This window comes from Manis pentadactyla, chromosome 16, assembly GCF_030020395.1.
Source record: "Manis pentadactyla isolate mManPen7 chromosome 16, mManPen7.hap1, whole genome shotgun sequence".
NCBI classification, from domain to species: Eukaryota; Metazoa; Chordata; class Mammalia; order Pholidota; family Manidae; genus Manis; species Manis pentadactyla.
In genome coordinates, this window is record NC_080034.1 from 18,040,504 (window position 1) to 18,068,151 (window position 27,648).

A 27,648-nucleotide genomic window follows, 5' to 3' on the forward strand; every position below is an offset into this window, starting at 1 on the left:
GACTTTTTTTCCTAGACTGCATGATAATGCGGAATTTGTATCATGCATGTGATAACATCATAGGTGTGCAAACAAATTAATACTGTTGATTATATTTTAAAGGGTCAAAAGGGAGAAAATGGAAGACAAGGGATTCCAGGGCAACAGGTATCTATTTTCTTTGATAGAAAATGAAATAACGAATTACATGCCTGGGCAATGCTGAGAGAGAGTTACTTAGAAATAAAAATGGGTGGAAAAAAGGTCCGACATTATGTGCTTTCTAAGCATGCAAGGATGAAAATGCTAGGCGGTAGTGGTGGTAACAGGTCGCATTATAGTTTTATTTTCCCCTCCTGACACTGTTGGTGGCTATGAACTTTCTTTTCAGTGCTTTTATCTGGCAAGTAAATGACGAAAGGTAGATATGTCCACCCATTTCTTAGTTATTTGCCAGAAGCAGCCATAGAGTTGCAGCATCTCCTGTTTATTCTTGATTTGCATCTTGGATGTGAGCAGCTGAGGACATATGGAGTGGAGGAATGCACTTGTTTCCCTCTAGTTGGTTCAGAGAGATAATTTGCTGTGCTAGAGACTCACTAAAATGCCCTCTTGAGGTACCGTGTTATGGAACTGATGCACAATACACTTCTTTTGCTCCTTCCTGCCTTAGCTCTCCTCATTAAGTAGGGTTGCAGTGAGAGTGTCATGTGGCATATAAGGTCAGTCAGAGCCAAACTGGACCAAAAAAGAAGAGCATAAAAGTGATAACTTACTTACATAGCATGTTTGCTGCACTGGCTGCAGTTAAACTCGCTTCCACCTTGGCCTGCACCAGAAAGGCAAGTTGTACGTGTGAGTCCGCCCAGGAGTTCAATCTCTTTTGAGTGTGGGTGAGAGAAGGATCCAGGAATTACACCAGTTCTGGAGATACGGGGATAAAACTGTGTAATGATGTCCCCAAGGACAGGGTGCCTGTGTCCCTCAGCTCACCTGCAGAAATCTGAGAGGTCCCAGAGGAGAGTGTTTGAAAACAGATGGCTGAAAGGTTGTCTGTGATATAAGGTGGAAGGTGAGCTCTAGATATTAAGAAGAGTTGAGGGTTTAGAAGCTGACAAGAGCAAAAGTAACTAAGAGGGGAAATGGACTGAGTTTGTATGTGTACAATTACATCCAATCAAAACATGTCTTTTAATATAGCGCTCCTGCAAACCCACTTGATGACACATCCTTCACTGCCCCAATTCCCACCCTGGCAGCACCAATCCCCTCAGTTTCCTGTTGTCACACAGTATCTGGAAACAGCTCTTTTCTCCACCATCTCCGTCCACCTTCACCCCTTCATCCGTCCAACCTCCTTAACCCAAGCCTTTCACCAAAAATTGTTACCCATAATACTGCTGATAAGAAGGAGGTTTCCTTTGGGATTTGAGCTCACAGCCTAGCTGGCTCACTGGCTTACACAGGGCGCTCTTCCCGAGGTTCCCATAACTTGTTCTTACTCCATTCTCAAGGAACATTCGAGTCTTATCCCTGCCCCAAGCTAGGAACTGGGTTTCCTAGACAGCTTCTGCCCTAGATTTGTTGGAAACAGCATCTCCAACCACCAGAAGCTGAGCTTATCAGGGGTATGGTCATCCCACACTCTTCAAGTAAAGAGTCTTAGTCACCTGTCGTCCTACCAAGTGCTGCATGCATGTTGCGTTGCGAATGCAGCCTACGTGATGTTGCTCTCAGGAGATCATCTTAGCGTGTATTCAGATGATAGCTGTTTTCAGTTTCAGCTCCAATAATTCTAGTCCTGAGAAGTTCCTATTTCACCTTTCCTCTTACACTGGCTCTAGTTGTAGGATTATATCTGGTAGGGAACCCCCCAGCATGTCTTCAGAAACCTCAATATTTAAAGAATGGCCTTACAGAGAGTGTTTTACTCACTGATCAGTTTTTACATGAAAACTGAGTTTAGGGGTTTTATGTTCACATTTTAATTTGAGAATCTATCTTCCTTTACCATACATTGATTTTACCTAATTTTTCTTTCCTTTGGTCTAATTTATATGTCCATGTTTATGGAACCTAGAAATAAATCAAATATTTAAACTCAAAATTATTTTGTGAAATGTTATACACTAAAATTTATAAGAATCGCAGACACGAATTTTTAATGTTCAAGTTGAATAGTGAAATCCTACCTGTGTGTATGAAAGCCAGACCCTTTTTCCTGTGCTGATACTGGGTGATTTTAGAGCCTGAGTGTGCAATGAATTTCAAAAATGGAAAATTTTAATGTCTTTCCTGAAAGTTCTTATCACCTATAATATGCCATTGGAATGAATATGTGAAAGACATGGGTGGGAAATAATTTAATAGTCTTCCAGAGGTATCCAGAGATTATAATGAGTAAGTTACATGCATGGACACCTCAGGGTTTGTGTCACTGGGGGAAAATACCACATTGTACCTCACATCGCTTCTCTGATCTGCTTCCCAGCAGTGAGTGGTTTAGGCGTAGGACAAATGAGTATTGAAAGTGCTCTATTAATCATTTTTAATGGTAATTTACATTAGCTCATTTTGTGTCAATAATAACCAAAATTTAATTTTAAGAACACAAACTTGGAAAAACAATATTCACCTTATCACAAAATCAAAGAATAAACATACCTTAACTGATTTGTGTTTTAATTTTCATTAAAATAGTAATAGTTTAAAAATTCAGGATAGAATTTAAAGAGAATTCAGGTAGAATCCCATTCTAACCTACCTATATGACCTGCAACATGTAAAAACATTCGTATCTACAAATGAAAGTCATGTAAATTAGCATTTTTAAATTATCAAATTATTGCCTAGTCATTCATTTCCTTTAAAAGACAGAAAAACGTCTTATATGTGTAATTTTATCACTAATTCTATCAGTTATTTTCTGAACTGAAAATTAAAGTTTGGTTAAATATACGGTAAAAGGTGCACACCACAGTACTAGGACTACAGCTTGCACATTTATCATAGTGTTTTTTTTTTTATTAATTTCAAAGGGTATTCAAGGCCATCATGGTGCAAAAGGAGAGGTATGTTTCTTCATGTATTGTGCTCCTCTGTTCGGTCTTTATTGTTTGGATTTCAAATACTGTGTAAATCTAGCTATTGACATCAGAAACAGAAAATGTCTTCCATGTTCATCAGTAGTCCTGAATAGTGATTTTCAGAGTATATATTCATTGAATTATGTATGAAATATTGTGTATTTGCCTATATTATTGGTTCTTCTTCTGGATTAAGAGCTAAATTTTTCTGCATATTTTGCAATGAAGAATGTTATATTTTTGTATTTGTCTCTCTAGAATTTAAACTCCTTAGGAACGGACTGTGTTGTGTTCATCGTATCTGTGGCTCTCTACATATTGCCTACATAATATACTCAGTAGATTGAGTGGATATTTATAGGGTTGAGTGGATGGGTGGCTGGATGAATGGGTAAATGATAGTTAAATATGATAATGAAATTTCCCTCCTGATCGATAACAGTATTTCCCAGTTGTTTCCTATATAGCTTGTGTGTGTGTCCGTGTGTGTGTGTGTATTCATCCATATTCTTAAGGACTTTTATGATGCAGTTGTAGCTTCTGAAATATTTAAATAAAAATTTTGAAGATTTCTTTTGGTTTTAGAGAGGTGAAAAGGGAGATCCTGGTGTCAGAGGTGCCATCGGACTGAAAGGAGAATCTGGGGTGGATGGGCTGATAGGGCCTGTGGGTCCTCAGGGGCCACCTGGGGAAACGGGGCCTCAGGGACTGCCAGGACTGGACGGGAAACCTGTATGTATTCTGCTTCTTTCATAGTTTTCATATTTGCATGACTTTTTACTTGATATGTACGTCTTATAACCCCTAATTATTTAATGCAGGGAAGAGAATTTTCAGAACAGTTTATTCGACAAGTTTGCACTGATGTATTAAGAGGTAAGTCTCAAACAGATTTCTAATAACATTTTTCTAATTACAAAAGTAATACAAATACTTGAGAAAAATTGTAAAAGATGTAAGTAAGATAAAGAAGAAAATGAAGGACATTTATAAATTCTGTTTTATTCTAGGTATTTTTATAAAAATAAAATGTAGGCACCCTTTTGTAATCTTTTATATAAAATTTATTATTAATTCACCATTCAGTAAATTTTTTTCCTGACATAATTCTGATAATTTAATCAATGAATATGGATGTCTATAATTTAATTTATCAATTTATTTTATGGGGAGTAATTTCACTTTTCCCCCTATTTTAAGCAATTGCTACAATGAAGTTATTATACAGAGCAATCAATATTTCCATAGTTAAATTCCTAGAAGTGAAATTATTGGCCAAGGTCTGTAAAGTTTTACAAACCATTGGAGCTAATGCCCATGCACCATTTAATCCAAAGGGTGTGGGCTTTCTTTGTTTTTAAGACCAGTTACCAGTCTTACTTCAGAGTGGAAGAATTCAAAACTGTGATCATTGCCAGTCCCAACACGGTTCCCCTGGAATTCCTGGGCCACCTGGTCCCATAGGCCCCGAAGGTCCCCGAGGATTTCCTGGTTTGCCAGGAAGAGATGGTGTTCCTGGATTAATGGGTGCTCCCGGACGCCCAGGTGTCAAAGGATTAAAAGGTACATAATTTGTGTGCACAAGCAGATGAACAACAAAAAAGTATTTTCGGTACTTATACCCTAAATTGATTTAATAGGCAAGAGTTCATCTTTGTTTTTATGTTGACAAAAGATTTTTATATCCCTAAATCTTTAATTTGTCAACTGAGTTAAAGAGCAGTTACTCTACTTTCTGGAAGTAATATTCTAAAGTAGAGACAGAAAGATAAAAGTTATGAAGCATATGAAATTACAAGTTAAAAAATGTTGACAATGCACTTAGAAAATTTTACTGAGTATAATAAGGTCTTCCAGTAAAAAATCACAGATACCATTTCCTTTATTTTGATTTTGGTAACTCCTGTTACCTTATTCAAAATAATTTTTTTTCTATTATAGGAAGAATTATGTCTTGCGACCAAACTTCCTAATAGCCTACAACTTTGCCTTTGAATGTTTATGTGAAACGTTGGTTGATAATGCTTTCCTTTTTATTTAATGGTATATGAACAATTTCGATGTTTCATCAAAGTAATAAAAGAACAGCTATGATGAACAGGAAAAGCTAATAATCCCAAAATACTCTTCTTTCTTAATATTTAATCCCCATTCAATCTTTCTAGATCACTGATAATTTTATAAATTTTTGCTTCAAAAATTCTGTTCCATGTTACAAAGAGGTGGTAAGCTATTTTTAAGATATATTTTTTTTCTTTCAATGTGTGTAATAATAGCTTTGAAAGAAACAATCCAGGAGGAAGTGGTTTTATAGGAAAAGTAAGCTTTCCCATCTTTGACCCTCTGCAGGCCTACCAGGAAGAAACGGGGCAAAGGGGAGCCAGGGGCCCGGGTACCGTGGAGAGCAAGGTCCTCCTGGTCCCCCAGGTGAGAGCTGATAGATGCTCATCCATATTGCCACGCATTTCACTCAAAGAAAAACATCATAAATCTATGTCAAAAGATTTGAAACGAAGACGTTTGTTTCATTTTTTTGAGTGATTCCCATTCAACACGTTGAGCTCTAACTATAGTTGACCCTTAAATAACATGGGTTTGAACTACTCACATGGGGATCTTTTTCAAAAGATATATTAGAAAACCTTTTGGATTTGTAACAATTTGAAAAAACATTTTCTTTTCTCTAGTTTACTTTTTCTCCCTCTTTGCTAAGACTACACCATATGTTACATATAACATACAAAATGTGTGTGAACTGTTGGCAGTACTGGTAGGACTTCTGGTCAACAGCAGGTTATTAGTAGTTAAGTTTTTAGGAAGTCAAAAGTTATACGTGGATTTTCATTGTGTGAGATGTCAGCACCCCTAGTTCCTACTTTGTTCAAGGGTCAACTATACTGGAATTCTTTTCCTATGTTACATTCATAAATCCTTCAGGATTCTCTTACTTATCATTTAGATTCCTTAGAACACAATCCTTAAAATAGTTTTTGAATGGTTTTAGTTACCCCTGCTTATCTAGCGTGTATCATCATTTGATTGTTATGATTCTCAGGGAAGCCAACAGTTCTGAAAAGGACTAAAGTCAAACTCTGCGAGCTGTCATTTAACTTGGCTACGCCTCGTTTGTAAAATGCTGACAAGATGTTATCTGCATCATGACATTATTGGAAGATTAAATGAGTCAATACATGTAGTACTTTTGAACCATGAATCACACTCATAGTTACATTTTCCATGAATGTGTACTATTATTATTGTTTTAAAGGTTATTACTTCATGAAGCTTTTGGGTGGATTAAATGATTTAATGCTGTTTATGTAAGACACTTAGAATTATACCTACAATTGTAGCTAAATGCTAACTAAATGTTTAGTAGTAATAGGGGAAGCAGAAAGTGTTACCAATAGGAAGTGCCCCAAACACTGTGCTCCACCCCCAAACCTGAATATTTCATTTTTGTTATTTTGAGTCATCAACTTTAAAATGCCAATATCCTGTTACTCTCCTATCTTTTGGGTGTTGATCACTATTAAACTGCAATAATGACAGTGTGTTTAGATGTGAAAACTAAAAAATATGTCTAATGAATACTCATTTTTAGGATGAACATGGCATGTATGTGACTTTATTACAGTTTTAGCTTACTGATATACCACTTATTTGTAATAATATTAGTAAAAGATATAGTTAAAGAAATAAGTTTTGGTAAACTACAAATTAAAATATTTGAACATTTGCTCAATGTCTCAATCAGCAGCATGCATGTTATATTAATATAACTTAGCCTCATTACCGATTGCTTTTGGATCAGTTCTCAAACTGCAAGGCCTGTGAATTAGCAAGAGAAGACCCCCTCTTTTGACATTAATGCAAATATATAAAATTTTCAAGAGCACTTTTTTTTTTTTCAGTTTAAGTGTTTTACAGAGTCAGCTGTATCACCCACCATCAGAAACCAAACTGCTCTGTTCACATATTGCTAATGTCCCATCTTAGGTCCAGAGGGCCCTCCGGGGATAAGCAAAGAAGGTCCTCCAGGAGACCCAGGTCTCCCCGGCAAAGATGGAGATCACGGAAAGCCTGGAATCCAAGGACAGCCGGGCTCCCCTGGCATCTGTGATCCATCCCTGTGTTTTAGTGTAATTGTCGGGAGAGATCCATTTAGAAAAGGACCGAACTATTAGTGTCTGATGCCTCATTCAGCAGTGCTGGCGTGGTGCTTTTCTCCTGCGGTCTCACAGTCTTATCATCTCAGGAAGATAACAGCAATAATCCTTTGAAAAGAAACTAAAGTACCTCGGTGTTTTTTATTTTTCCTTACGGAAAAATATATAAAAGGTCACATATACTGATTTTAAAGGCTCCTCGGTCATTCAGAGCCTTTAGATTGGTAGCATTAACTAAATCTCAAGGGTTCCTTATATGTCCATTCATTTTAATCAACGTTGAATATAAAACCACCATTGCCTGTTAGTCAGTCAGTTTCAGTCACTGTGAAATCTTTCACGTCCAGCCTCCATGCAGCAGAGTATTTGAGTTTAATTTCTTGTCTGTGTGAAGTTCATGTTTCATATCTCATTGCACGTTCTTCTACATTCCCCCAAACATGTATCTGGTCATTGGAAAAAAGATCATGGCTGATACTCGAGTGGCAGGGACCAGTCATTTGCTCCAGTGTCCGTGACTATTGGATAAGGACAGTGGACGGCTGGTTGCTCACTCTTTCGAGTACCACCTCTGAATGAAATTATTGTGTTTCTTGTTACATTTGCAGATCCTCACATTTGATTAATAATTATTGCTAAGAAAGCAAATAGATTACACTGGGAACAGTCAAAATTATGTAATGGTAGAAACATTTTAGAAAAAAGTTTCATTGTGTCTGGTCAATATGCTCCAAGGAAATGCAAGCTCAGAAATACTAAAAAGACTTTATTTTTCATAGTGCCTTGTTTGTTGCATGACATCATTTTCCATCTCACTTATTATATGTGTATGTTCATGTATGTTAACTTTCACTGTAACAAAGCTAATGGGAATAAATGCTCTAGTGGAAAGGTAACTCCACAGATGCTACTAAGTTTTGATATTTTTTAGCAGACTTTAAAATATTACAAAGTCTTTGTGTACTGTATTTAACGCTTTTATAAGGAATATGATTTGAGGTATTTCATCCTTATGCTCTAAATTTTGTTACATGCTTGTTATTCAAAGTGCAATAAAGTTTCGTACAGGCCTGATTGCAGTGTCTTTTTTTATACTTAATTAACTGGTTATTGTGTATATAATCTATATCACATGGTCATGTATTTAATGGATGTAATTTATTAAATTATTTATCCTCTTCTTAAATAACTGGTTCATAGGAAATGAGAACTTAGATATTCAGTAGGTGTGCTAACTCACCTGAATAAGTTCCTGGCCAGGAGTGGCTTTTGAACAAAACTGAGCCTCACTGATGTGTCATTGTATCACTTTGATGAGGACCTTCAGGGAGAGCAAAGTGCATGATATTTCTTAGCTGAATTTGCATTAAGCTTATTTTGATGTTCTGTCTCCTGCAAAGTCCCAGGTATCTGCTAAGGCCTGACCGTCCTGCTATCCCTGGTAATTTTGGCATTTGTGGTTAAAATCTGGTAAAGGAGCAGAACAGGGCAGTTGGTATTGTTTCTTTATTCATTCAACCAGCATTGCCCATGTGACCATGCAGTGCCAGATACTGTGCCGGGGATGCAATGGCTCTAGAGTCACATTGTCTGACTTGAAGGAAGTCACATCTAATGAGCAGGTGAGTCCAATACATCCATTCTCAGAAGGGAGAAAGTGCTATAGAAATGTATAGGATGATGCTATGGATTCAATTGTGTCCCGCCCAGACTGGTCTGTTGAAGCCCTACCCCCTATGTGCCTGTATTTGGAGACAGGGCTTTTAGGTGGTAATTAAGGTTTAATGAGGTCATAAGGATAGATTGGTGGCCTTATAAGAAAAGGAAGAGGGAAATTCTCTCTCTCTCTCTCCCCTCATGCATGTAGGAAAGGCCTGTGATGGCATAAAGATAAGGAGACTGTCTACAAGCCAGGAAGGTAGCCCACCCTGATCTTGGACTTTCGGCCTCGAGAATGGTGAGAAAATTAATTTCTGTTGTTTACGTTACCCCTTCTATGGAATTTTCTTATGGCAGCCTGAGCTGTAAGGCAGATAAGAGTAGGGAAACTTCCCTGAAACAAAGATTATAAACTGAAATTTGAAAGGCTACAAACCATTGGCATAACCAAGTCATGTCAAGACAATGAAAATAAGCAAAGGCTGGGGATTAGAAAAATCACGGAGCATTCTGAGAACAACAAAACCTCTGGAACAAAAAAACATCTTCACTTTCAGCCTCCTGCTTTTAAAATTAGCATCTCAAGATGAAATGTTTCTTTAGTTTATCATGGCATATGTCATTCCTAACATTTTTGCCTTGGACAATTCGAGACAAATCTATAAAATGTTGACTTTTGAGAATGAAAAGGTGAACGATTTTGTCCTACAAGTTGCCTAGTGATGCATTAGCACCACGTTACCTGGAAGGCCCTTAGTGTGGCGGCAAGAGCATGGCCTCTGTCCTGAGGTTGCCTGGGTTCAAATCTCCACTTTCTTTTTCTTGTATGAATTTAGAAACTTTATTTACCTCTTTGTGCCTAAATTTATGCATATGTTGAATGGGGACTATTAATAGTTCTTACCTCATTGTAAGGATTAGGATTGTGAAGAGTAAATGAGATGAAACAAAAAGATTAATCTATGGAGTCAGATAATTTACCAGTGCCGCACAGAAAAAGGTGGGATTAGCATATCCTGAGATGAAACATTTAAAAAACGTATTCAGGACATTTTATGACTAATTACTGATAAAGTTAATCTGCTCCACTGACATTCAGAGTGAAACTCTCAGTCATAAAGGTAAAAATAATTCTCAGTAAAGGCTGACTTTGCTAGATTTTGATCATCTTGGTCTAAAATGTATAGTAGGAACAATTTAGGGAAAAGAATCAACAAACAGTTTATATTCTTGGGGTATTTCATCTCTATTTTATTATCTGTGTTTTTTTTAATTGTATATAATCCTGTTTCTTTGAACTTTATCAGCTAATTATATCTCATTTCCATGATGAAGAGGTCTGCAATTGAGATGGGGTTGCACATGATTCATTAATCTCCAGTAGAGGGCAGCAAAATACATGTGTCTACACACACACACACACACACACACACACACACACACACACGAAGAAACAAATAACCTTTTCTCATTATACTAGTCATATAAACTATTACTATATACATTTAACCTAAACATGTTCTCAATTTTTCAAGTATGGTTAGATGTATGTCCTTAGAAATTGTTTCAGAGAAGAAGAAAAATCAACACTTTCCTAAGTTATAGACATAAACTAATGAAGCCATTTATATTTTGATGTTTTGCCTGTCTATCTACTTTACCTTTGTAAGATTCAGTTTATCCAATGAAACAGCTCCAACTAGGAGATTTGATTATTTCTCCATATTGAAACTTTATTGTCAAAGGAGAGGTTCGAAGCTCACTCCTGGAATGCCTCAGTTACAGAGCTGACCTGCGGGCTGGTACCTTAGCTCTGTTATGCCTGGGCATTGCGGAAAGCTATCCTTATCATCATGTAGAGTTTACAGTGAAAAGTCCTATAACCTAGTACATACAGTGCACTGTGTGAAATGTCAACACAAAAGATTAGCAGCTCTGGGGTGAAAGCATTCAGAGCGTGATCTTTGAGGAGTTGGGGCATGATAGGGAACGCATAGGGAAACCCAAATTAGAAATCTATAATTTTGAGGGAAAAGACTGAAATAAGCCCATACTTTAGTTAAAATGAGCTGCAAATGTTTTTCTGGTAGGTCTTAACAAAACTGTCTTAAAAGATATATAGAAAAATATTATTTTGCCCCCAAATAACATCTGTAATAAGGAACTGTTCCTACTCACTAAATTATTTCTGGGTTCTGCCTTCCCCACTATAGTTTTTCGCAGAGGATATTGGACAAATAATTTCAAAAGATACTGATATCTTAGATGAAAATAACCATTTGGAATTGCTGACGGGAGTATCATTCTGAATGAGGAACTGAGAAAGTGTTTTCCCACTGTCATCAGTTCAGTTGCCATTTCAAAATACTGTTTAAAAACTCTAACTTGAAAAGTTGTCTATAGTTCTCACAGAGTGAATTTTAAAATGATTTTGACAACGAAAAGCAAAGAGAGTCCTATACATGTGACTTTGGATGAATCTGATACTTTTCCTGAATTTGTTTTCTTATCTGTAAAACAAAAGGTTTAAGTTACTGTGTTTTACAACCCTGGCTATACATTAGATCACCTAGGGAGCTTTTAAAAAAATTCCCTGACTTGGGCTCCACCAGAGATTCTGGTGTAATTGGTTTGTCTTCCAGGCAGAGGAAATAGCTGTACCAAGGCCTGGAGTTGGAGAACACAGTTCAGAGGAAGTGGAATTTATTGTGTATTTTAGGTTTTGCAAAGCTGGTGGTAGAAGGTGGCAAAAGATAAGGGTAGAGATAGTGGGAGGGGTAAGAGGGATGGAGAAGGAAGGGGAAGCTTTCAAGGAATATTACAGGATTTTAAGGAGGAAATAGCATGAATAGATTTACACTGCAGAGAGATCACTCTGGCTGCAGTGCGAATAGATGAAACGAGGCAAAACTGGAAGTGGAGCAGCTCATTAAATGCCATTACAGTGGCATTGAGGATAAACAGGGAGATAAGGACTAGGCAGAGGTGAAGGCAGAGGGCGTAGGGAAGTAAGAGACTATTGTTACTGGGGAAGAAGAATTTTTCTCTTCCCTTTAAGGTTCTTCTAGTTGGTCTAAGAATCAAATTGACATGAGACAGCGTAACAAGAGTTTAATTACATCCACATGAAGAATCCACAGACTCATAAGATTCCAAAGAAAGGGAAAATGAGGCATATATGTCATTCTGAACCAGGAAGAAGGGAGTAGGGGTCTGGGACTTCAAAGGAAAAGAAGCAATTCAAAGGAATATGAAAGAGTAAATGTTGGGAAAACAAATATTTGCTGGGCCACACAGAAACAGTGGGTCATAGAGCAAAATTTTAATAAACAAGATTTGGCTAAATTCCTCCTTTTCTGCTATATGTACTTATGTTTGGTGATAGTTCTCTTCCAGGAGCAGGTCCTTTATCTACATCCTTTTTATGCAGTTAGGGGGAAGGTCAAAGTTTCTTTCTGAGTCTTTTGAGTCTTGATTGTTTTCTGCTCAGAATAATCCATATGCTAAAATGATACATCTTGGTGAGGCCTATCGTTTCCCCTTATACCAACAATTTATTAGTTCTGCTTAACTCATGGGTAGCTTCCCGTATGTACCCCCAGCATCCTCCGACTCCAGGAAGGTCAGGGCTACTGTTACAGTGTGAGATAAGGTATAAACTGAAGTCTTTAGGCTTCCACCTGGTTGTTGCACATGGGATGAGTTTGTTTGCTAGGCTCAGGCTGCACCTTCTAGGGGCCTCTCCTGAAAGTCTTGGCAGGTTCAGAGTGAGAACTGGAGTGTGAACAGAACGGCTTCATTTGCTACCAGCCTGACTCCTGATGCTAGCCCAGATAGAGATCGGAGTTCCCCCCGCTCAGATCTTATTCACACCAGTCTTTTACTGATACCAACAGTGAGATGAGATGTATCTGTTTTTCTTTCTGATGCCTACGGATTCAAGAGAATATTATTTTACTAATGCTGAGATTCTTAAGGAACACCTGATGGTATAAATGCAGTGGCATTTATCCCCTGCACAGTAAGAATATGATGGGTAAGCTTTATTTTTATGACATGGGGTTGTGTATTGATTTGATGCAATTTCAAATCCACTTGTTTAAAATATATATGTATATTTTAGAAGTTGTTTTGATATAAGAATGAAGTAAATTGTGTCAGTGAGATGGAGCAGGGAAATGGGACAAGGGTCAGACTGTTGTAAAATCTACTTAACCTGTGAAAAAGGACCAGCTTATTCTTTACTCTATATGCTGTTCTTCTTCTGCCAGTCCCTTAATCAATTAAGTAACTTAGTAACTAGGATGAGAGAAGACCTCCAAAGTGAAAACAAACCTACCTGGGTAAAGAATGTGAAGATACGGATCAACATAGTCTTAAAACAAAACTTCAAAGGAATTATTAATCACCTGTATATATCACGCCTTAGGCAGACTCTTATCCAGAAGTCCCTATAAAACCGCAGACCCTAAACCCTTAGGTGCACCTCCTCTCTGAGGTTGCACACACTCGCTTCTGAGTGTGTACCGTCTTATCAAATAAACTTGCTGCAGAAACCTATTGCGCTTCATTTCTGAACTCTTTTTCATGATAAAGACCGAGCTTGCTCACCTCCACCTCCCGGGGTGTCTTTGCTCTTTACATGGCTGCTACCATTCACAACTGCTCTTGCTTTAATAAGTTCCTTTCTTGCTGGCACTTGTTTGACCTGATGGTGCATTTTTTCCTGATCAGAGTCAAGAACCTTCCCCCAGAGAGGTTGAGGTTTCATCTACTGCTCAGGGAGAGACCTCCCCAGATGCGGCTGCCCGGCAACTCATACAAAAGTCCACCTCAACTAAATTTGGACTTGATTGCTTTCATCTCTCTTTGCCTGGAACAATAGTGTGATTCATCTGTCTTGGTTTTCCAGTATGTTATTTCTTCATTGGCTTCTGAAGAGATATTACTCTGTATGCGGTTGGCTTGTAGAATCTCCGCAGTGTACCTGTGTTAAAAAAATTGCTGGCATGAACAACTCTGTCTCTTAAGCATCAATTTGCCTCCCAAAATAAAATGCGTGGATGCTAAGGTAAAGTAAACTGTTTGAAAGTCTATGACATGGGTGTCATCTTGTCTGGAAATGCTTAATAAGCCAAATTAGCTGATTAGATAAAGGATATACTCCAGTGTCCCCAGGTCATCTGCAGTCAGCTGACAGTCTAGGAGGAAACACCTTCCAGAGGAAAAAGCCCTTTAACCAGAAATGGTAAATGGAAGTTTTTTAGAGCCAAATCCCAGCAATTGTTAATTATTGCCTAGAGGAATTAAAAATCTAATTTAGATGTGATTTTATTTTTCCTTGCCTTAGGCTGAAGTGGTAAGAATAAGGGAGAGGGAACAAGAAAGTGAGGATCTGTGCATTTGGGTTAGATTTAGGGAGAAATCGATTTGAAACTGTTTTTTCCATCTGTGACTTCTCCTGGGGATTTTCCAGCAGCAAACTTGAATTCTGTAAACTTTAATACCTTTATTAATCCTGGAATTAACTGTATGAAGAATGTACACTTTATACATTTTACATACTGAACAAACCCAGGTGCATATTTTTCATGGTTAGGTTATGTAGAAATTAGGGGAACAAGAAAGATTTGAACCTAAGTCTTCTGTCTCCAAACACTATGCCATGTTCGTTTATATTGTCCTCTCCTATGAGAGCTAAAAACTAAACAAGTGGTTATTGTACTCCTTTGTTTAACTGATTTCTCCTGTTTCTCCTCATGATGAGTTTAGTGACAACAGAAATCCTTACAATAAAATTAAACTCTGAACTATCCTTAAGAATTATTACAAAGAGGAGTTGGGGCAACAGTGTCTAACATACAAATCAGTCATTTGTGGTATAAAAAAGTAAACCGAGGCATCGTAAACATTTTTAAGTTTTTAAGCAAAAATAGATTCTAACTGGGCAGTACCAAACCGGAAGTGGTCAGGAGCACTATACCTTCAGGGGCTAGAGAAGAGACTCAAGCAAAGAAAAGAAATCATCTGATTGGCTGTCACTTAAGTGGTTGCCTTATTTGGGAAACCCTTGTTGACCTCCTTGTTAAATTAATGTCACAGTGGTTACTCTCATAAAGCTTCTAGTGAGAACTTCTTTTCTGTCAATTTAATAAAACAATTCTAGATCCGGAGATCAAGAAATGTGTTTGTGGGGTAAATGGAAGTTTTCACCCTGAATGTCAACCGTTTCCCACCTGGCTTTAGTCCGTTTATGTACCAGTAGATGTTTACTCCAGCAGAGCTTCTGGTTGATCTGGGGCAAGGGGTGGAGGAAAAGGGCCCTTCTCTCCTCCTCGCCATTCCTGATACCTGATTTGTCTGGTGCTTGCCAATCACCAAGGTCCTGCCCGTGGAGTTCCGGCCCAAAGGCGTGGGCAGGGAGAGGAGCAGGCAGCAGAGGGACCTAGCTAACGATCTCGAGGAAGCTGTGAGCCATAAAAACTCTTTCTCCCAACTTGCCCTTCCCCTTATCCTCCTTCAGTTTCACTGGATTCATAGGGAATTTGTCCCAGGAGGGGAACTCCCTTAACCCCTGTAGCTACAGTATTTAATAACTTTTTCTAAATGACAAGTGAAGAAGTGATAGAAACTAAGAAAATCAGAATTATTAGATGTAATTTCAGAAATACTGACAGAAATGCATTTCCTTTTCTCAAGACTTACTAAGCTTTTGTACTAGAACAAACTGAGCCTTTCAGGATTGCTCAGTGTTTTAGAAAAAAAGATTGGTCCTTTCACAACTTAGAGGCAAAAGGAAAATGGGGGAGCTTGATTGGAAGGAAGTAGCTCAGTAGAAAGAACACAACTTCAGAGGTAACTTGGGCGAGTCTTAATCGCAGTCGGGAAAGATACACTTCAAATGTTGTTCAGAAAGGAACTAGTGAGAAGACAGAACGCAGCGGCGGGCGCTGGGATGGGACGCCGGGGAGAGTGGGTTTTCATCCTGACAGTGGACTCGCATGTATTCAAAGTGTTACTGGAGACAGGTTATTGGTTTCATTGTGAGAAAGTATTCAAGGATGGATACAAAAGTGGTTGAATTTTAGGAGTTTATTGGAAAATAACAATTTAAAGGAATGAGAAAGGACATGACTGAGAGTTGAGTGTGGGCAGACCCAGAGGGAGTTGGATTTCCTCCAAGTGGCCATGGGTTTCAAAGGGAACAGGATGGGGTCTTCTTGGAGCTGGGGCTTACTTCACCCTCGTGCCAGGGGGGGAAGCTTTTAGCTATACTTGGTTCTCATTGGAACTGTCATGGCTTGGGGAGGCTGTGATTTTTACTATGCTAATGAGGGTATAATTTATTTGGGGGAGAAGTTTGGGTCAGCTTTCCCTGTGTGTTGGAATGAGCCAGTTATGGCTGGTCTGTTATCTATATTCTTACTCCCCACAGTCTGCAGGAACAGCTTACACAGAATATGTAGAATGTAGGCATCCCAGTGAATGGAAACACCCATCCACTGTAAACAGCAGCTCTAGTCCCCACCCACCTTCCCTGCTCATGTCTGGCTGTTTACCTACTCAAACAAAAGGGTGAACCTCCTTCTGCTCATATGAGTGAAAAGACTGAAATACAGTTAAAATTTCTCCATGTTTTGCTTCTGTAATTATGGGTCCAGGGAAACAAAGGGTCTAGTTTAAAAAAAAAAAATGGGGGTATACAGAAGGGTAACTAGCAAAGTGTAATGTTGGAGGATTACCTTTTATCATAGATTCTGTGAGTTAACATCTGATGCAAAATGTTAATACTAATTAGCATTTTGTTTATGCAAAGAAGTCACATGGAAGAAAAAGTCTGTGGTTAAAGATGGTGTTCCTTTAGGATAAAAGAATGTTAAAGACCCAGCAGACCTTTCTGAATTTCTGTAAAATTTCAGAAACATCTAAGATTCTTTATTTCTAATATACCTGCACTGGGATCCCCTTGATATATTTAACTCTACTTAAGAAAACTTGCTTTTGCTTTTTAGCTTCTCTAAATTTAAGTGTCAGCAGCTATTCTGGCTTTCATTTAACTGACAGATACTTTCACACCTTAACAAGAAACAGGAAGTGTACCCATGTAGGAAAAAGGGGAAAAAAGATAGTTGGCTCTGATCAGCTTCCTGTCACATCATACCACGATTCCATTGTTCATTTTCAGTCCGACTGGTTAAAATTTCAGAGGCGTCAGCTCACATAAGGAATGATCATTATCTCCAATAACACCCAGAGAGTAAAAGATGAAAGCTGTTGTGTGTCCCTATGACATGTTAAGGGCCCAGGCAGGTGTTAGAGTCCTTGTAGCCAAAAAGGGAAGAAGCAGGGACCCGTTGAGTTCTTGAGTCCTACCACAGAGGGCAGTTAACATGAGGAAGCAGGAAGAGGGACATTTATAAGAGCAGCTACTATTGATTCGGTGATTTGAAAAACATCCCTCCTTTACAGCTTCCTTAGGATTGGGTAATATTTTTTTGTTTTATAATTGAAAATACTGAGCTTCATTTGGCTAGACAGTGATAAATCCAAGATTTAAACCCAGAAATCCCAGGTTTAAATCCAAAAGCTCCAAATGCTCCAGAGCTCATTTTCAGTGTTAATATAACTAAAATATACTCTCTATGGGGTCTGTGTTGTCATACAATGTTTAGTTGGTGCCTGGAGGCCATCTAATCATTCCAGGTCTGGAAGAATTTTACACGGACGTACAATGCATCTAGTTCAGTGGGAAGAGGATGCTCGGCTGTTCTGCCCTTCGGACTGTCATTTGCAGGTTTCATTTCCAGGTCAATCAGACCCACTGCCGCAGGTCAGTTTAGGACCATTCCTGGGGGTTCCATCCCAAGTGTTCCACCAACATCTTATTCATTCCTCCATGATGGCATTTTTGTTTTTAACAAAATGCCGCCGCCACCGCGCCCCTCGAGGCCCGGCGCCGCGCGTTAACCGGTGCCCGTGAGGCCGCACTTTCTCCTCTGCGCTGCGCACGGAGGACGACGGAAGCGGCGTCTCCTCAGCTCCAGCCGGAGGCCTCGGGCGCAGCGGCTGCGGGGCCGCTAAAGGCGGTCTGACGGACATTTCCAAGTTGACACCTCTGCCGCTGCCGCCGTTCTTCTCGAGGTCCACCGCCGCGCGTTAACAGGCTGCGCCGCGAGTGCGAGGGCCCCAGGGCGGGGGCAGGCGGGGGCCCCTCAGTGTGGCCCGCGGGGGTCCCCGCCCGGCCGCGAGCGCTGGCGGCGGCGGCTGCACCGCGGGGCATGCATGGCGCCCGAGAGCCCCGGCCGGGACCCAGTGCTACGCAGCGGGCGCCTGACTCCAAAGTTGAGCGCAGGCTGGCCACGCGGGTGGTGGCCGCTCCGGAAGCTCTAGCTGCACCTGCTCCAGGCGCTGCTTCAAGGTAGGACGGAACGCGGGCTCGGGGTTCCCCTGAGGAGCGGGCCTGTGGGTTTACTGTGACATGGCCGTCAGGCGGGGGGTCCTGTGAGTCTGCTGCTGTTTGTTCCTTCATTTTTTTCTTTGTTGTTATACTTCACAAATGAGGGAAATCATTTGGTACTCCTCTGTCTCTGCCTGGCTTTTTTCACGGAGCATAATACCCTCCAGCTCCATCCATGTTGCAAATGGTAGAATTTGTTTCTTTCTTCTGGCTGAATAGTATTACATCCTGTATACGTACCACCTCTTCTTTATCCATTCATCTACTGATGGACACTTAGGTTGCTTCCATATCTCGGCTCTTGTAAGTAGTGCTGCACTAAACATAGGGGTGCACATGTCTTTTTGAATCTGAGAAGTTGTTTTCTTTGGGCAAATTCTTAGGAGTGGAATTCCGGGTCAAATGGTATTTCTATTTTTAAATTTTTGTGGAACCTCCATACTGCTTTCCACAACAGTTGAATTAGTTTACATTCCCACCAGCAGTGTAAGAGGGTTCCCTTTTCTCTGCATCCTCACCAGCATTTGTTTTTCCTAGTCTTTTAGATGTTGACCATCCTAACAGGTGTGAGGTGATACCTCACTGTGGTTTTAATTTGAATTTCCCTGAGAATTAGCAACGTGGAGCATCTTTTCATGTGCCTGTCGACCATCTGAATTTCTTCTTTGGAGAAGCGTCTGTCCAGATACTCTGCCCAATTTTTAATTGGATTATTTCGTTTTTGTTGTTGAGGTGCGTGAGCTCTTTACATAATTTGGATGTCAACCCCTTGTCGAATATGTCATTTATGAATATATTCTCTCATACAGTAGGATGCCTTTTTGTTCTATTGATAGTGTCCTTTGCTGTACAGAAGCTTTTCAACTTGATATAGTTCCACTTGTTCATTTTTGCTTTTTTTCCCGCTACCCAGGGAGATATGTTCATAAAGAAGTTGCTCATGTTTATATCCAAGAGATTTTTGAATATGTTTTTCTCTAAGAGTTTTATGGTTTCATGACTTACATTCAGGTCTTTGAACCATTTCTAGTGTACTTTTGTGTATGGGGTTACATGTAGCTGTCCAGGTTTGCCAACACCAGCTGTTGAAGAGGCTGTCATTCCCCCATTGTTGTATTTGCTGTATTTTCAAAATATATATGGTTTCAGGAGGAAATTTCCACCACCCTACCATGCCGCCATCTTGAGAAAAAAATGAAGATGTGTGTTTTAATAAGAGAAAATATAAGGAATGGAAATTCATTTTGTTGAGGGTAACAGAACATAACTGTTCCAAAATACAGCTGTTTATTTAAGAGGAAGAAATCTAAATGTAAAAAAAAACTGTAGAAACTTAGTGGAGGAATTAGAAAACTTTTTGCAATTTTTCAACATTAACAGCAAATTGTAATTTTGTTTTCAGTGAAAAGGACAAGTTTTCTTAAACTGTTGGTCTCCTCTTAATGTTGAAAATTGCAGAAATTTTTCTAATTGTTTTATCAAAGCAGTTTCTCATGCTTAAAATCTCAATGAATTGTCTGAGTATTTAAGAAAATGAGATCTCCATATTAAAAGGACTAAAAGCTAAACTTTGCTAATAACTGGGTGACCTTCTGAATCTGTCTTTGAAGTATTTTGTTGTCATTCTAGTTAAATGGATAAGTATTTCTTCATGTCAACCTATAATCTTATTTAAGCAAGTGCCAAAGAAACTTTCTTCTGCAAACTTCCCAAAATCATATTAAAAAAGGTGCTTTTACCTCTAGTTAACTCGTATATTTTCTAGAGGGTCCCTGGAACAAGTCAGAGGAATTTTTCTCCTCAGGGGGGAAAATATTTGGCTAATTTAGCTTATTTATCTGATAAATATTTACCTGGAAAGAACTGTCAAAGGGAATGGTGCTATACTTTGTTACTGAATGTTTTGTGTTACAGAAATATCCAAATTTCCTTATGTCAGCTGTCTTATTTCCCCAAAATATCTAGCTATGGTTCTCTAGATGTTTTAGTTTTCTCCCATCATTTCAATAAAAGTTTTACTATTTCTAGTTCTCATATTCAGGAATGCATTCTTTTTTCTTTGTTTTGTTTTGATTTTTATTAAGGTATGATTGATATATTCTCTTCTGAAGGTTTCACATGAAAAAACAATGTGGTTACTACATTTACTCTCATGAGATCTTTCACCATAGTCATTTGTATGTCTTTTGTCACTTATTGTAACTGTTCTATTACTCCTAAACTAATACAGAACTAGATTTCAGAAGAACAGGTATTGATTACATAGGATTAAGTAAACTAAGAAAAATGATTTTGTGGCTTTATGTTTCAAATGTTGCTGATAAAGTGTTTTAAGCTTTTTCTTTTAAACTGACAGCAGTTTAGTAAATGACAATATCTTTGTAGGCAGAATTGAAACAATTATCTTTCTACTTGATCCCTCCACAATTTAAAAACTCTCAGTGAGTATTTTCATATTTCATGGTAGTACGTTTATTTGCATAAGTTCAATAAGGATCTGCTTTCCTTGTAAGAGGACCAATTAAAAACACAGGGAATATTACCAAGGCTCTGACTGGAATGTCATACCTGAGAGACACGTGCATAAACTCAGATATGAACAGCTTTAAGGAACTAAGGTTGACTTTATAAAGCCAACAAATCCCCTTGGAAGAACTGGCCTGGTACCTTGCTTACAGGGTTCCCAGCAGCCTTCCCAGGTGAGTAAGGAAGGTCACTTCCTGGCAGGTGCCAGAACCTCAGGATGTCTTGGGGACCCCGAGAAGAGAGGAATTCACCCAAATCTGCAGGTACTGCAGGCAAAACCTGAAGGCAAGTCTGGCTTGGCTTTCTGGCCTGGAGAGGCCTTTAAAAGTCCAATTTGCAATTCCTTATAAAAAGTTCCTTCAAAGCACATTTAAAGGATTCTAAGTAATCAATTGCTCTTCTTGCTGCACTTATGCAAATAGTCAAGCCAAGTGTTAATTAATTTCTTAATCTAGTTACTACTAATAAAAATGAGGGTGATTTTAGAGAAAAGTATTGTTTCAATAATGCAGCCTTATATATACTAAATCCTAATACTAGTCATTGAGACATAGACCAGATCCAGAATTCTCGTTTCCCCAAAATATCTAGCTATGGTTCTCTAGATGTTTTAGTTTTCTCCCATCATTTCAATGAAAGTTTTACTATTTCTAGTTCTCATATTCAGGAATGCATTCTTTTTCTTTGTTTGTTTTGTTTTGATTTTTATTAAGGTATGCTTGATATACACTCTTCTGAAGGTTTCACATGAAAAAACAATGTGGTTACTACATTTACCCGTTTATGAAGTCCCCACCTATACCCCAATGCAGTCACTGTCCATCAGTGCAGCAAGATGCCACAGAATCACTGTGTGCCTTGTCTGTGCTACACTGTTTTCCCGGTGATCCCCACACCATGTGTACTAAACATAATACCCCTCAGTCCCCTTCTCCCTCCCTCCCCACCTGCCCTCCCACAGCCCTCCCCTTTGGTAACCATTAGTTCATTCCTGGGGTCTCCGAGTCTGCTGCTATTTTGTTCCTTCAGTTTTGCTTCTTTATTATACTCCACAAATGAGGGAAATCTTTTGACATTTGTCTTTCTCTGCCTGGCCCATTTCACTGAGCACAATGTTCTCCAGCTCCATCCATGTTGTTGCAAATGGTAAAATTTGTTTCTTTCTTATGGCCAAATAGTATTCCATTGTGTATATGTACCATCTTCCTTATCCATTCATCTACTGACAGAGCCATGCATTGTTAATCTTGTCAAGTTGCTCCAAAAAAGAAAATCCAACTCCAGATGTTGCTACTAAACCTAATAACAAGATTTATTCTATCTTGCCTAGAAGCCATATAACTGCAAATAGTAATAGAAATGGAGCCTGGAACAGAAGCGCCAATCTTCTGAGGCCCTCTCAACTGACCATTTATGGAGACCTAACTGCACCTCTTACTGCACCCCCTCTCAGCATGAAGCAACCAGAGTGGTCGTGGCCCCATTTCCCTACTAGCAGCGCTAGGGTCTCTACCTGTAGAGGGGGGAATGAGACAGGGACCAGGAGCATCGACAGAATAAGGTGAGGGCCTCCGGAAAAAGCAAGGCAGGATATTTGTAGTCAGAGCAATGTACTAACTACATGCAAGGAAACCCCCTACCAAAACTCTGGGTTACCCGACCAGACAGCCCCCAAGAATTTGACTGGCAAACCAGGTCCCTGAAACGTGGTGCTGTTCACAGCCCATCCTTTCTCCTGTAAGTGTTGCAGTAGTCTAGGTGCTGCACAATGTTTGTTGCATGCAGGACTTCTGGTAAGAAAAGAAACAGTAAGCGCGATATAATCAATATAATGGTCCAGCTACACCATTGGCAGGTTCTCCCATGCTGCATATCCTGGGCTCCAAGTCCATGGCACACGGTGGGGCTGTGGAGGTGCTCTTGTGGAAGGACAGCGACAGCGCACTGCCGTCCTTCCCATGTGAAGTGAAGGAAAACTGCTCCTCACTGTCCTGTGCTGTGTTTATGGAGAAGAAAGCATTAGCCAGATCCACAGCATAGTATATCCCTAGTTCATGACTTAGGGTATTCATGAGGGCTGCAATAGGGGGGACAGCAGCCTGCAGAGGGATATGACTGACTTACTCAGTTCTCTGTAACCCACGGTCATGTGCCAGGAGCCATCTGGCTGTTTCACCCGCCACTCCAGGAGGTTAAAAGGGCTATGAGGACGCTTTATAATGCCTACTTTTCCAATTCCTGGAGGGGTTCCCAAATTTCCTTATGCCCTCCAGGGAATTTGTATTGCTTGGCATCTGTCACCTGCTGATGCGCAACAAAAGCTACAGGCAGGTGCTTAGCATGTCCACTCAGAACTGCCTTTACCACACATATCCTCAGTCTGAACTCACCTGCATGGTCTGCAAGCACAGGCCCTGGAGGATGTCAATCCCCAAAATATATTCAGAGATGGGAGAGAGATACATAGTATGTTCCTTCAGGTATAGATGCCCTACTCCCAACAGGATTCAGGCTTGTTTCACTCTGATAGCCTTAGCTCTAACTATTAACATCTAACTATTAACAGTGGGGGTCCCTGAAAACTGCTCAGGGTTGCCATAAATCAGTGAACATTCAGCTCCTGTGTCTACCAGGGTTGGGATGTGTTGAATATTCACTGGGTAGCGATGAACTGATACTTGCACATGTGGCCTCTGGTCCCCACCTGGTTCCCCAAGGTGTGTGCCTTGACCCTCCACTCAGTAAAACTGTATAGCCCAATCAGCTTCCCGTGTGGGTTCAGGTGAGGATGGTTCACTGTCTAGCAGGCAGTCTTGCAGGCTCCTCCTTTCCTCCAGTGGCAATCGTCCCACATGAGGCTGCATCCCCACAGTGAACCAAGCCTGGACTTACCCCGGAATTAATCCATCCCCAGCACCACCACGCACCTGGGAGTAGCCTTCACTGCAGCCCACGCTGGGTTTACGGCAGGGTGTGCCCTCAGAGCTGTGTCCCCCTCTGTGTGCCCCTGCCTGCACCCATTAGGGGGCACCTTGGCATTTCAGATCAGAAACCCATAGCTGGTTTTGCCCTAATGAGGAAAGTAGGCGGGGTGCCTGATGTTCACTGGTAGGACTAGTCCAGATAGCAGATTCAGATCCCTCCAAATGTATCTACATATTTAACTTTATTTTGCTAAAATACTAAGAGAGGTTTAGGTGAGTGGAGAGTTGATGATATGATTCCAAAATTTACATGGAAGAGCAAGTGGGTTTTCCGTGGAGGAAAGTCAACCCATGCCTGCTTAGACATCTCTGAATTTCTAGTCCACAGAACCTGTGAGCATATGGAATTGTTCTGTTTTATGTTTCCAGGTCTGGGATGGGTCAACACACAGCAGCAGAAAGCTGGAATGTCTCTCATTCACGAAGGACACTGGCCTGCTTTCACAACCTTCCTCTAGAGCCTCCTATCCCTTGGGTGACTTCAGTGTCCCCACAAATAAACTTCACAGCACTCCTGTCTCCACCTGCTCACACTCAGTGATGTCCGTGTGTGGCCCCCTCAGCTGCCCTCTGTCAGTTTACCAAAGGGCTGGCTTTCCCTGAAATTGTAAAGACCCTGGGAGGTTTTGGGATAAGGGACAAATGGAGGCCTCATCTTACTATCCCTTCAAACTCCTGCCTGGGGTTGCCCACAGGGAGAGCACTGGTCAGAGCTGCAGTTCACAAGGTCACCATGGCAACCTGTTGTCCATCATAATGGACATACCTCAGCAGGGCGGGGCAAAGGTGCATAAATACTGGGGCTATCACCCCACAGCCAACCACTTGCTACTTGGACCCACAGGGCAGGTATCAGGTGGCTGCTTGCAGGTGCAAGATATATTGATCAGAGCGTGAGTAGAGCTGAGGTTGGGAGTGCCGAGGACCCTGAGCACGGGAGGAAGCAGAGGAGGTGTTGGCTTGAGGTGGCCTGTAGTTCACGGGCCCCAGGATGCTGGGGCCCACGCTCGTCGTCTTCCTGCTGCTGCTGCTGCCGTCTCCGCTCCTGACCACCAGGAGCCCCCCCGACCCCTACCGCACCCAGGACCAAGGTCACCACCCCAGCTCCAGGCTCCAGGAGAGCCCAGCAGATGTTGAATCCTGCTGGAGCACTTACGACGTGTACTTCGTCCTAGACTCGTGAGTGGCCCTCCTGCTCTAGTCAGTGCCATAGAACAGTGCTGTCCCTGGGGTCAGTTTGGGGCCGCAGGCTCTGAGAGAGGGAAGCAGGGACTGTCTTGGTCACATTCAAGCAAGAGACTCTCTGTGGCCTCTCTGTTCCTGGGGCAGAAAGAATGCCCCAGGCATTTGTTCCCTGGGACTTTTTCTCCTGAAAAGGATGAAAGGCCCCCATCCAGTTTCTAGATGACTCAGTCCCTCCAACCACATGGCCCAGGTCTGTGACCTGCAGGTCCCTTAATCAGCTGGCGGGGAAATTCCTGCGGGCAAACTTCTCAGCAGTTAGGTCCCTCTGGGCTTTGGCTGTTGGTTTTTGTCTGTTGGCATGTTTTGTTCTGTTTTTCACACCGATTACTATTGTGTAAATGGGCCCCAGGGAGATGGCCATGTGGCTTTTGGGCATCCGCAGTGCCACTACTTGAAAGTCCTTTTCTTTCATGCTGCCAAGTGCTTTGCTTCTTTCTCAGACACCTTGGAGACTCAAGGTACTGTGTGTGTGTGCACCTCCAGGGCACTTTGGTTTGTCCAGAGCCCGGGGGAGCTAGGCTGTGGGGTAGGCCCCTGCCAGCCATCAAAGAAGGATGGGGGTTGGGGGTCTCAGTCTTTGGGGGAGATGACCTTGTGTCCATATTCACCTCCTGTGTTGGGCTGGGATAAATGCTACTTATTCAGTGTTGACAGTGGTGTTGAAAGGACTCTCGGGTGTCCAAGGATGTTCTTGGCCTTTCTGTCATCCTCAGAACCGTCCCTGGAGGGAGAGCAGGGCAGGCCTGTGATGTGCGGTCTCCTGAAGGGGGGCGGCTCCTGGGGGCTGGAGGAAGCAGCCCAGAGGCTGGAGGGGCTGCAGGACCCAGGCGCACTGAGCTGCCTCATTCCATCCCAGGGGGGATGGCCTCTGACTCCCCCTAGTCTCCCTGGAGCCTGCTGATAGGGGGGTGCAGGCCCAGCTGAACCCGCAGAGCTGGGAGCCTCCCCTGCCAGGAGGAAAGGTCCCTCCTCACTGTCTCGGGGAAGGGCTCTGCATGGCCCTGGGCAGCTCTTGCCTCCCTGATCCTCAGCACAGCCCAGGGGCTAGTGACCCCCACCTGGGGCTTGGGTTGGGGTCTGAATGGTCCTGGGGGACTGAGAGCCTCCTTGGGTCAGTCTTCCCAGAGAGGGCCAGTGAGCGCAACGGGTCCTCTCAGCTGCCATCCTGTTCTAGTGCCCCTGCCTGCACCCTGGTCTCTGTTGCTGGGCCTGCTCAGGCACATCTAGGCCCTGGGGTGCATGGGGAAGGGCTCAGGGTGCAGGAGGGGCATGTGTAATAATAATAATTGGACATGATGTGCCAGGCAACGTGCCCTCCCATGTAGGCCTCCCAAACCTTAAGGCAATGGATCTTTCCTTATTTTCGGGTGACGGAACTGAGGCTGAGGTGGAAGTGATTTACTCAATGTCAGCCGAGCTAATTTGCTTCCAAATGCTAGACTATGGGAAGGTAGTCCCCTCTCTCCCCCAAGGAAGAGTAACATGGGTGTGTGAGAAAGGCACTAGAGAAACAGCTTTTGAGCCAGGATCTCCCCACTCCTGCCCTTCTCTTCACACTGCCTCCTTTGGCTTCCTTTTTTTTCATTTTACTTTTTATTATTTATTATTAATTTTTATTTTGGTATCATGAATCTACAATTACATAAAGAACATTATGTTTACTAGGTTCCCCTTTCACCAAGTCCCCCCCCACATGCCCCTTCACAGTCACTGTCCATCAGCGTAGTAAGATGCTGTAAAATCACTACTTGTCTTCTCTGTGTGTTGCACAGCCGTCCCCGTGCCCTCCACACACTATACATGCTAATAGTAATGCCCCCTCTCTTTTTCCCAGCCCTTATCCCTCCCTCCCACCCATCCTCCCCAGTAACTGTTAGTCCATTCGTGGGTTGTGTGATTCTCCTGCTGTTTTGTTCATTCCGTTTACCTTTGTTCTTATACTCCACATGTGAGTGAAGTCATTTGGTACTTGTCTTTCTCTGCCTGGCTTATTTCACTGAGCATAATACCCTCTAGCTCCATCCATGTTGTTGCAAATGGTAGAATTTGTTTTCTTCTTAAGGCTGAATAATATTCCATTGTGTATATGTGCCACATCTTCTTTATCCATTCATCTACTGATGGACATTTAGGTTTCTTCCATTTCTTGGCTATTGTAAATAGTGCTGCGATAAACATAGGGGTGCATCTGTCTTTTTCAAACTGGGCTGCTGTATTCTTAGGGTAAATTCCTAGGAGTGGAATTCCTGGGTCAAATGGTAAGTCTATTTTCAGCTTTTTGAGGAACCTCCATACTGCTTTCCACAATGGTTGAACTAATTTACATTCCCACCAGCAGTGTAGGAGGGTTCCCCTTTCTCCACAACCTCGCCAACATTTCTTGTTGTTTGTCTTTTGGATGGCAGCCATCCTTACTGGTGTGAGGTGATATCTCATTGTGGTTTTAATTTGCATTTCTCTGATGACAAGCGATGTGGAGCATCTTTTCATGTGTCTGTTGGCCATCTGAATTTCTTCTTTAGAGAACAGTGTATCCAGCTCCT

General features: G+C 41.3%; 2 protein-coding genes across 5 annotated transcripts in view; both read left to right on the top strand.

Moving 5' to 3' along the window:
* The window catches only part of COL21A1 (collagen type XXI alpha 1 chain), a 178,048-nt gene extending 169,740 nt beyond the window's left edge, over nucleotides 1–8,308 (top strand). For 3 of the 4 annotated variants that reach the window (XM_057494381.1, XM_057494380.1, XM_057494382.1), the window contains 7 exons: nucleotides 103–147; nucleotides 3,018–3,050; nucleotides 3,651–3,797; nucleotides 3,887–3,941; nucleotides 4,428–4,628; nucleotides 5,415–5,492; nucleotides 7,065–8,308. In XM_057494381.1, the coding sequence (XP_057350364.1) occupies nucleotides 103–147; nucleotides 3,018–3,050; nucleotides 3,651–3,797; nucleotides 3,887–3,941; nucleotides 4,428–4,628; nucleotides 5,415–5,492; nucleotides 7,065–7,252 (747 nt within the window). In that variant the 3' untranslated portion in view covers nucleotides 7,253–8,308. The remainder of the gene's footprint in view (nucleotides 1–102; nucleotides 148–3,017; nucleotides 3,051–3,650; nucleotides 3,798–3,886; nucleotides 3,942–4,427; nucleotides 4,629–5,414; nucleotides 5,493–7,064) is intronic. The other variant, XM_057494383.1, reaches the window with a different exon arrangement.
* A 9,903-nt stretch (nucleotides 8,309–18,211) lies between these two features.
* The window catches only part of LOC118927746 (anthrax toxin receptor-like), a 30,315-nt gene continuing 20,878 nt past the window's right edge, over nucleotides 18,212–27,648 (top strand). The window contains exon 1 of the mRNA XM_036916316.2: nucleotides 18,212–18,311. The gene's annotated coding sequence lies outside the window, so the exon portion shown is untranslated. The remainder of the gene's footprint in view (nucleotides 18,312–27,648) is intronic.